A 10903-nucleotide genomic window follows, 5' to 3' on the forward strand; every position below is an offset into this window, starting at 1 on the left:
GCTGACGAGGGATCTTACAGTGGGTTCTGCTGCCTGTCGTTCACACGGCATTTTGAGGGCTCAAACCATGCTAACACCAAAAATGAAAGGCAACTAAATCTTGTCAACTACCTTCCCTAGATGGGGTGCCACTAGTGGCAGGAAAGTTTTAAGAACAGTTCGTGTCCCGTGGCACCTTTAAAACTAACAAAGCTTTATTCAAGGTATATAAAGCCAGGGTTTCATGAAACCCTGGGGTTTCTTGAGGGCCCTGGAAGGGCTTTCTGAATGAGTGGGAGTTTATATCTATTTAGCATTTGTTAAACATTTATTGTATATAGGACTATATGTGGTCACCCCTCCCAAAATGGCCAATGATAGGCCTGGAAGGGGTGAGGAGGGGAGCTCTGTGTGGGCATGTACACGACTATGCTACCCAAACATATTCTGTAAGATCGCATCACATCTGGGGTTTCTTGAAGCCGGAGGAATGTTTCAGGGGTTTCTCAATGGTGATAAAGTTGAGAAAGGTTGGCATAAGTTCTCCTGTGCCTGCATACTTGATCAAATACAAACCATTACATACAGGTGTGTGTGTGTGTGGGGGTGTTAATTGCCAGGAAGGAGAGCAAGTTAGAAGCATAAGTTCTAGCACAGATTGTATTAAAGTGATTGGTAAGATCTGTGACTGGCAGTCAATTAGCAGACTAATTGATGCAATCAGTTTGCTTTTACAACCTCTTCTCATAAGTCATTGTGATAATTTGTGTGTGCTGGAAGGTGTATACATTTAATGACAAGTCTTGTGGCAAGTACTCAGGTAATGTGAAGCAAGTGGGTTGGTATGCATGAATCAGTGAAGTGTCTGATTTACAAGAGCCTTTGCTAAAGTTAATTTGTACATCTTTGAGGCAGCTTGCACACAGTTGAAAGTGCTCTTGGATGATTTAAACCAGGGGTAGTCAAACTGCGGCCTTCCAGATGTCCATGGACTACAATTCCCAGGAGCCCCTGCCAGCTTTCGCTGGCAGGGGCTCCTGGGAATTGTAGTCCATGGACATCTGGAGGGCCGCCGTTTGACTACCCCTGATTTGAACTGGCCACCTGGAAAAAGGCTACTATTTTGATTGTAATGCCATTTGCTCTCACAGGCACCCTTAAATTACAAATTAGTACATATGTGTATCAATTAAGCCCCGGCCATTCATGCCAAGAAGCAAGCTATGAGAAGTTTTAGAGACTTTCAGGGGAGATAGCTATAGCCACGTCAAACAAAGCAGCGGGAACCAGCTTTGGAAAACCTGTATTTATTTTCACTCAGCTATCCTTTTCTGGGCTATCTTCCTTCAGCCTGTCGTAGTCCAGCGTCGACTCTTCCATCTCGTCGGCAGCTTCAGCAGCCAAAGCTCTAGCCACCGTCTTCAGCTCGGTATCAAAGTCCTGCTCCACCTTGTTCACCAGAAGTCGGTGTCCCTTAAGGAACTGGCCATGGCGGATCATCAAGCCGGTGAGGCCCAAGGGAACACCAATGAAGAAAATCACCAACGCAAAGCTCCCGAGAAACGCCAGACTCATCAGCAGCAGGCTCTTTATGGTGTGGCATTGCCCTGCAGGGGGGACAAAAGAGGGTCAAGTGAGGCAGGAAAGCTTCCAATGGAAGGCAGCCTCTTCTATTAGAAGACAGACATCCAGCCTGAAGGCAGCACTGCAAAATTATCCCTTTATCTTCATCATTTCACATGCATGTTACTCTGCAACTCCAGGGTGAAAGCCGTCCTGATAACAGGCAAGGCAGCTGGTACAAGAAGTGACCTTCCATTTTTATCCTGCTCCTCTTCTAAGTAGGACACAAAGTGTCGACAGATTTCATTTATGATGTACATTTTTCAGTTTTATCTTAATTGCCATTTTTATACAAGGCCATTTTAGCAATCTTTTGGGCTGAGATTTTAGTCTGCTCGTTCTAATCCAGCCGCTCCATCACGCAAAACGCTGAAGTGTGGGGTAATTGTTAACTCCTGGATGTAATGGATGCCTCACTATCCATGGAGGTGCAAGCCACTGAGGTAGCCCACCAGGCATTCTACTACCTTCATCAGGGCAAAGCTATTAGGGCACTAGATATGTACCTTTAGAAATCCACTTGGATCACCTAATTTCTTACCAGATTTACCCTGGAAGGCTGATCAGTTTAAACGCTTTGTGTGATAGCATTGTTGACCCATGAAATGTGCTGCTAAGTTTGCCGTGCTATACTTTGTGGCCGAGAGTAATCCCCCCCCACACACAAATGATCTAGTTAAAATCCAACTGGATTCCTGATTATTTTCAAAGCCCTGCCCAGTTAAAGAGGAGGTTTCAGAGCAGCAATTGGGTTCAAGCCTTTCCCATTGCCAAGTTCTTCCTTGTTGCCATTTGCCCTGTTAGTGGGAGGTGGGGAACCCTATACCCCTGGGCTTCTTTTCCCTAGGAAATCTCCTTGCAGACTTTCTGGTCCTCTTCCACCCACACAGAACATGTTAAGGAGATGCAAAACTAACCATAAAACCACGGGAGGCTATCCTTGAGCACGGTCAGAGGGCCAGCCACTTCTCTGTGCAGTCTTCCCTCACTGACAAACGATGCTGGAAAGAGAAGAAAGGCTTGTGTGGTGGTGGGAAGCTTCTAAGAACTGAGCATCAAGGGAAGGCTTTACCCACCTCTAGTCCAGAGAGTGGTGGGCTAGAAATATGATAAATAAAAATAGGCACCTGCCTTCTTTGCTCACTTTCTGCCATGTTCCACATTAGTCCTACCAAACAGAAAACACTTGAGCACGATTCCACCCTAAGATGAAAGAGGCATCAGTGATGCTTGTTTTGCCTCCCTCCATCCCCGTATTTAATAGTGAAAGAGGACACCACAAGTTCCAAACTTGGTCATGGCCAAGGAATTTACCCTTGGGCCACTGGCCCCACCACTCATTGATGTGAGGAGTGGTTGAGGATTCATGATTTCTGAAATTATTTTTACTTATTTATTCAGTTTTTAGCCCACTTCTTTCAAACGAGGCGGGTTACATCAGGCCTCCTACCCCATAAAATACAGAACTCCTGCTACAAGTTGGCTAAAAACCAATCCCTGAGAAAGGTAACAAGATGGTACAGCGCAGCATGATGAGGGTGGGGTGGGGTGGGGGGCCAAATCTTCATCCTGGGCTCAACCAAAGACCTGGCGGAACAGCTCCGTTTTACAGGCCCTGTGGAATCAGCTGGTGTCAAATTTATTCCACGCCTCAGGCCTGGGCAACCTTTGTCCCAGTACGGTGGGGCTGTGAAGAAAGGAGGCCTGTAAATATTTATGAATTTCTATATTACATTGATAAAAATAAAATAATGGTTAATAAGTAACACACCTCTCACCGCCACCCCTCCTCCATTCACCATTGTTTTGTTGGTGGAATCATCTAGTTAGGGAGAGTGCAGGATGGAGAAGAAAAGGAGAGGCTTATCTGACCATGGCTGCCATGGTCTCAACCATAGGCCTGGCAGAAGAATGCTGTTTTGTAGTCCCTGCAGAATTTTGACAGCTCCGTCAGGGCTGGGATCTCAACCGGCAACTCATTCCACCAGTCTCCAGTTGAGACCAGGCGGACATCTCTGATTAGCAGAGTTTAGTCTAAACACTGAAACCAGATTCATGTACCTTTAAATCTTCCACGATGTGGGGACTCCATGGGGCAGAAGCTGTCACAACAGTTGCACACAGAAGATTTGGATGGGTCATCTATGTTCTTCCAGCTATGAGAGAACCAATTTATTATACAGTTGCTTAATACAATCACCATTATGGCTAATACGTAAAGGGGGGGAAAAGATTTAACAACTAGATTTTTGCAGGCAAACGTAGCTTTGTAGTGACCTGATATGAGAGGAACACCTATAGCTGCTGAGTTATAGAAACAAGAGGATACTGAGGGCCATTCTGCACCTGTTAGTGCTTACCTTATGCAGACGCCATATTTTTGGCATTTTGCATGACATCGCCAACATCCAGGGCCCAAGCAGTAAACCGGTAGCTACATCCTCCAATTTAGAGTGCTAGTTGGGGAATTGCATAAAGTGGATTCCCCCAGCTAAAAAGCACAAGCTAGAGGAGAGCAACCAGCATCCCACACGCCAAGGAAATGTGCAGAGCCAAAGTTGTGCTATCTCTGCCTCCAATGTCCTGCCCTCGCACCCACCTCCCTCTCCATACTCCTGGGGACATTTTTTTAAAAGCAAACTGCCTGGAGCAATGAATAGGCATTGAATCATGCAGGCAAGGCAAGGCAAAAAAAAAGAAAACCTCGCAAAGTTTAAACACAAGATATGCCTCTTTAAAGTTTGCTCCCCTGCCAATCAGGAATGATCCCCCCCCCAAATCAAAGGACTCACTAAGGGCCTGATCTTCAGTGCCCATGTCTAGGACACCATAGACTGTAATGAGAATTTTGGCATTTCTGCCTTTCCCAGGGTCTGGTGGATTGGGGTTTACGTAGAGCCTCCAAACTCTCAGGGTTACTCCAGATGCTTTTCCCTGACTCCTCGCCAAATTTCAGAATGATTGGTCCAAGGGGTCCACGTCTAGGGGCTCCCGAAGAGGATGTCCCCATTCCTCCATTATATCTTATAGGACAAACTCTCCATAGGATATAATGGGAGGGATGGGGCACCCTCTTCGCGAGCCCCTAGATGTGGATCCCTTGGACCAATTGTTATGAAATTTAAAGGGGAGACAGGGAAGAGCCTCCTGGAGCTACCCTGAAAGTTTGGAATCTCTACCTCAAACCCAAATGCCCCCATATCCCGAGAAAGGCAGAAATGCTGAAATACCCATTATAGAATACGAAGAAAAGGGATTGGCTGCCTGGCTTGACTGACAGGTGGAAGAGAGTCACCTGTAAAATGTGTTTTTCTCTTCAGCCATTTCAAGCAGGCATGCAGAGTACAAGGAGAATGACAAGGAGGCAGACAAAAGCAAGAGAGCCAGAAGGTAAGGAATGGCTGGAGATGGGATATTTTTTGGTGCTACTCCAGTTTGCTAGCGTAATGCTATTTTTTTTATATGTGCGGAATTGTCCTGAGGAATGGCCAGAGGCGGGATAATTTTTAGTGCCCTGCTGGATCAGGACAATAGTCCATCTAGCCCATCATCCTGTCTCACACAGAAAGCCTCTGCAGCAGGCTTTCTCAACCATGGTTTTGTTAAACCTGGAGTTTCTTGACGGCCCTGGAAGGGTTTTTTGAATGGATAGGAATTAAAATTTTAATATGTTTTTAAATTTAATTTCGGGTGATATCGGAAATGGTCATGTTGACTTCCCCCCTCCCAAAATGGCCAATGATGGGCCTGGAGGTGATGGGGAGGGGAGGGGCTCCGGTGGGCATGTACACAGCTAAGCTTCCCAACCATGTTCTACAATATTGCGCCACTTCTGGGGTTGCTTGAAGAACGTTTCAGGGGTTTCTCAATGTTAAAAAAGTTGAGAAAGGGTGCTCTAGGGGGCCAACAACAGGACATAGAAGCCGAGGCCTTCTCCTGATATTGCCTCCTGGCTCTCAGATTCAGAGGCTTAGTGCCCCTGAATGTGGAGGTTCCCCTCAGTTGCCATGGCTAATAGTCACTGATAAACTTATCTTCTTCCCTGGATTAATAGAGGCATCACCGATAGCATCTGGGCAGGGGGAATCTAAAGCAAAGCACACCTTTGAGAAGCGCTTGGAACTAACCTGGAGGAGGTCCTATTGAAGTAACATGTTTTCTTGCCAGAGCTGGTAGGAGAATTTTGGCTCCAGGCTGACAGAAGACAGTGGATATAGATCTGGAGATGGGAAAAAGTTGGTAGCAAAACTAGCAGAACTATAAAGATATAATCAGAGCTGGCACCAGCTGGAGAAGAAGTACAGTACAGCCAGTACAGAAGTACAGTACAACCCGAATTAGTACAGCCATCCCAGCTCTGCTGCAGTGGATGTTCTCAGGAGGATGTTTGAGATGTAGCCACCTCTTCCCTGCAGCAGCCTCTTCACTAGATTGACAGAGAAATTTGTGCCAGCTAGCTAGTGTCTGAATATAGACTCTTACCTCGCCTACTAGCTTTCCAGACACCAAGAAGGCAGGCACCGTAAACACAATTGCAGAGTCTTCTTTCCGGAACCAGGAAGTCACAGTCTCCGACTCCTCATGATACAGGCACCTGCCAAGTAAACCAGTTAGAGCTAGCTGAAGATGGGGCAGGATAAAGGCCTCATTAGTTGATGCTGCTAGAAGCCCAAGTTGTTTCAGAGGAGAACTAGCCTGCCCGAATTCACCTTGCCTGATATGTTACCCTATTGACTCAGCACAGGATGGACTTGTGTGGTATTGCATAATTTATAAGATTTGGGTTTTCTGGAGATTCTTTGTTGAGCAGAGCTGTTCTCTCTTGCCCTGGCGGAACGGACCAGAACCAATGGGATGAAATTAATTCAAAAGAAATTCCATCTAAACATCCGGAAGAAGTTCCTGACAGAGAGGTTCCTCAGTGGAACAGGCTTCCTCGGAAGGTGATGGGTTCTCCATCTTTGGAATTTTTTAAACAGAGGATGGATAGCCATCTGATGGAGAGGCTCATTCTGTGAAGATTCAAGGGGGTGGCAGGTTACAGTGGATGAGTGATAGGGTTCTGAGTGGGGGTTGGACTAGATGACCCAGGAGGTCCCTTCCAACTCTATGATTCTATGGTCCTCCAGGCACTTTTGGCTTTTACTAGATCTGTATGAACCAGAGTATAAATAAAACATGTGGCTCTGAAAGAAAAGTGTTTGTGGTGGAAGAGAGAGAGATTGCCAAGCCCTGTATATGCTCAACCACACATTCTGAAGACCATCCTGGTTTTAGCACCATCCGTCAAGCAAGTTAACAATATAGCTCATTAGGATCCTCTCTGTGCATGACAGACGTCACTTCTATTCCTCAAGATCTACCAGCTTGATTCTACTTTTGTTTAAGGGGGAGAAGAAGGAAGTTGCTTGCAAAAATGAGAGGCTAGCACAATGAAAGTGAAAGAAGTGAAAAATGGCACCAGGGCCATCTCACTCCTTTCACACAACCAAGCACCACTGACCCATGGTTGTCAGCGATCACATAGAGCTTCCTGAGACGGATCTGCTCCTCTGTGTCTGTCCCGTAGCACTCATCAATGAAGATCTTGGGCAACGGCACGCCTGGAGGGGTCTGGACCCTTGCCTCAATGTAGATAGGGGAGCCTTCATCGTAGAGACCAGATTCTTCAAAAAAGCTGCGGTACTCTGGGAGGAAAGGGAAGCAGAGTTCCATACATAAGTCAAGATTTTGCATCTTCCCACAGACTCACCTTATCTGGTCTTCCATCTGATGCATACATAGTGGGTCATAACATCTGTTCTATGCCCTGGGAGCTGGGGGAGCAGTTCTACAGTGATCTCTCCATCTTTCTTGTTTGCAGTGCTCAGTTACAGCTGCTACCACTCAAGTCTCCCACTGGACAGATTGGTTATGGCTGCTCAAATGCCATTGCAGTTTAATTATTTGGCGACTCACGCATGGAGGGTGGGACAAAGGTGGAAATGGAAAGACTTTGCCCTGCAAAATTGTTGCCCAAAGAAGTCTTCTGGGTAGGCACTGCTGGCCAGAGCTCATCTTTCCAAAGTAAGAACATCAGTGGGGAGAAGCTTAATACAGCACTGCGGCCAGATAAAACAGATAGCAAAAAAAAAAAAAAAAACACATTTCAGAGTGGAAAATTGCATAATCAAGGAGTAATAATAATAATAAATTATTGGCACAAAAGCAGCAGAGCCCATTCCACACATGTTGGATAATGCAATTTCAATGCACTTTAGAAATAGATTTGCCTGTCCACACAGGAAAATCCAGCCACAAAAACACACTGAAAGTGCATTATCCAAAGCGTGCAGAAGGGGCAGTTCTGTGCAGCCAAGTAAAGAGCCTTCATTATAGCACAGTCCCAATTCCAAGCAGGGTAAGAGGAAGAACTAATCTTACCTTCTAAAACCCTCAGAGAGAAGTTCATCTGGGAAACCTGCTTGAGCTGAGATTCTTGCACAAATGGGAATTGAGCTGGGGGATTGGCTGATTGAGAACCAGGCGTGGTGGGATTCATGGTGGTAGAAGCATCATGCCACACCGGGGATACCAGACCCCTAGCCACTGAGGAAGGAGAGAAGAATCATTACATGATTTTTGTAGGAATATGTAAGATCTGTAGTATGCATGATTGAGCAGAATATAAAGTGTGATCTGCTGACAGCATTCCAGATCTTTAGTTTGCAGGCACACTGATTTCCCACCCCTCCAAAGCATATTTTTAGATTCAAGCTTTTGGTATGTGATTCCCCAGTTTCGATTTGCAGAAAGGTGACTTAGAACAAGAGCCCCATCTTGTATTTTGAAGAATGGCAGCAGTCTACGATCAGTGGGTCTCTGAACTACACCCGTCCACTGCACCTAGCCAAGAGCTCTTCTGGGTACAGCCCTTGAGAAATTACCCTTAAAAAGGTAAAGGTATCCCCTGTGCAAGCACCGAGTCATGTCGGTGACATGACGCCCTCTAGCATTTTCATGGCAGACTCAATACGGGGTGGTTTGCCAGTGCCTTCCCCAGAAATTACCCTTATGTGATTCCAATAAACCCCATTATCGATTTAAGACTGAATTACAATCAGATGAAAGCTTTTGACTAATAGAGAATTAGTCTTAGCAAGGGATTTCAGGAAATTATTGACTCCCCAGTAATTTTTAACAGCCCTGCTAAGAATGTGGAAGCATACTTAAAGAAGAGGGGGCTACCCATTGCCTTCTTATCCCATTCTTCCTCCAAGGAGCTCAAGGTAGTGACTCTTGTTTCCTTCTACATTTTACCTTCAGAACAACCTTGTAAAGTTGGTAGGCCTTGAGAGAGCAACTGGGAGCAACGTGGGGATACTCAGTAGCTAGCATGTTCCCCCATCTCTTCCCACTAGCTTTCAGAAACACCATCTACCACCTGATCACACAACCTGCGTGCCTTTGCCAGGCATTAAGCAAACAGCCTTACCATTAAGGACTCTTCTGAAGAAGCCAGCCTTTGCGGTAATGCCAGGATAAGAACTAGAATCAACAGTTGGGTTGGGCCCATCATTTCCTTGTGTCAGAACCTGAACAGCTGAAGAAAATAACTCAGTATTAGTTAATTTAATGTTTCCCACATTTTCTACTGTTCCATGTTGCTTGTTGTTTCACTTCATTCATTGTTGTTCATCTAAGTTATCTGTATCGTTCCTGTTCTGTTCTATGTGAACATCCTTAAGACCAACAGAATTTTAATATTTAAAATAATATTTATTTATAAATTGCCCTCCCTTGTGGCTCAGGTGAGTTTACATGGAACATAGGGGACAGTACATTATAAAAATTAAAATAACACAATAGTAACCATAACCGTAGTTTCAGCAGCCAGTAACAAAGTTCTAACAACACTTCCATACAACAGTTATATCATCATCATAATGACGAGTATAATGCAAAGTAGTTCGGAATGGTAACTATTTATTGGATACAAAAGGTTTCCAATGTAATTCAATTTCAAGTGAATACAAACAAATGCAAATTGCTGTTTTTCCCCCATTCCTCTCTGAAGTCTGTTAATCATTTACATTATCCTGTATGTTAATTTACTCTCACACTTTCCCTATAAGTATGAACTGCTTACTCCTCTGAGGAAGTGTGTGTCCACACAAAAGCTCACACCCTGAATAAAATTATGTTGGTCTTAAAGATGCTACTGGGCTCAAAATTTGCTCAGGTAAATCAGGACTATGAATTGGGCCACACCCAGCATTTTTCAAGATAGTGGAAGACATCATTAATTGAAAGAATAGTCTCCTTGAAAATTCTCAGGGATCTCCTAAGGACACAGACTAGAAAACCTGGTCTATAGCATCATTCCTATAAACAGAAGCCCACTCATGCTTAGTTTATAGGATTCATTTACCCAACAAGCAAATCATTTAGGTATTTTCAGATACTTCTGACAACTTTTTGGCTGCCCGGGAGGAACCGATGGACCAGTTTTCCAATTTAGGACTCAGGGTTACATTCTTCTGTAAACAGCCCTTGACCTCTTTGTGGAAAGAGTTATGGTACCAGAGACTGCAATATAGTAAGCACATATTATATTCCCCTTTCTCATTAGCCTCTTTACATTCAAGAGATTGCAAAAAAAAGCCTTCACCGTTTCCCTACATCCACACTAAGAGGTTACATTCAACAAGAAGTTAGCTACCTATAAACCTTGCTCAGACTTACCCAGCAACCCAAGAAGCACAGCACAGAAAAAACAACTCATCATGCAAAGAAAGCCAAAAGGAAGGGTCTCCGAGACTCCTAAAATAGGCATCTTGAGAGAGAACAAGACACACCTGAAGCTAACCCTCTCCAAATTCCTATTGGTCAGGTTGCCTACTGTGATATCTGGGGCTGGAATCAGGAACTTTTTGGGCTGTAACCCTAAACGTATGAACTACTAAGAATTAAGCATCATGGAACTCAATGGTATTTACTTCTGAGTAACCAGGCATAGGCTCACATGGCATATGTGACTTCTGCTTCTGAGGGGACCAGCCTCATCTACTCAGAACTAAGTCCCATTTTATTCAATAAGGTTTACTCCCAGGAATGCGTTCCTGGAGTTGTAGCCTAACACTGTTATTTGAAGAGCAATTTAAGGCTGCAACAGGGCCCGCATCCAGGGACGTCTACTAGGGTTTGGCAAAGAGCCCCTACTAATTACAGATGCTTGAGCTCCCCAGCTCCCACCAGGAATGGGAGGCTACTCCCAAGATCCCACTGGAGAGATCCCTCATGGCCCTCTGGGATAAGTGCT

General features: G+C 44.9%; 1 protein-coding gene across 2 annotated transcripts; it reads right to left on the reverse strand.

Annotated features, from left to right (window-relative positions):
* Nucleotides 1-1270: 1270 nt before the first annotated feature.
* Nucleotides 1271-10707, reverse strand: LOC143822872 (zona pellucida sperm-binding protein 3-like). Of its 2 annotated transcripts, none has more exons than XM_077308581.1 (9): nucleotides 10327-10707; nucleotides 9077-9184; nucleotides 8026-8190; nucleotides 7106-7289; nucleotides 6085-6196; nucleotides 5730-5821; nucleotides 3664-3758; nucleotides 2520-2603; nucleotides 1271-1586 (listed from the first exon to the last, which is right to left on the reverse strand). In XM_077308581.1, the coding sequence occupies exons 1-9, from the start codon at nucleotides 10415-10417 to the stop codon at nucleotides 1297-1299; spliced, it is 1221 nt and encodes a 406-aa protein (XP_077164696.1). In that variant the 5' UTR covers nucleotides 10418-10707; the 3' UTR covers nucleotides 1271-1296. The 2 variants fall into 2 exon arrangements, with proteins under 2 accessions (XP_077164696.1, XP_077164698.1); XM_077308583.1 differs by lacking the exon at nucleotides 10327-10707 and adding an exon at nucleotides 10013-10208.
* Between the last annotated feature and the right edge of the window lie 196 nt (nucleotides 10708-10903).

The sequence above is a fragment of the Paroedura picta genome, chromosome 13, assembly GCF_049243985.1.
Source record: "Paroedura picta isolate Pp20150507F chromosome 13, Ppicta_v3.0, whole genome shotgun sequence".
NCBI classification, from domain to species: Eukaryota; Metazoa; Chordata; class Lepidosauria; order Squamata; family Gekkonidae; genus Paroedura; species Paroedura picta.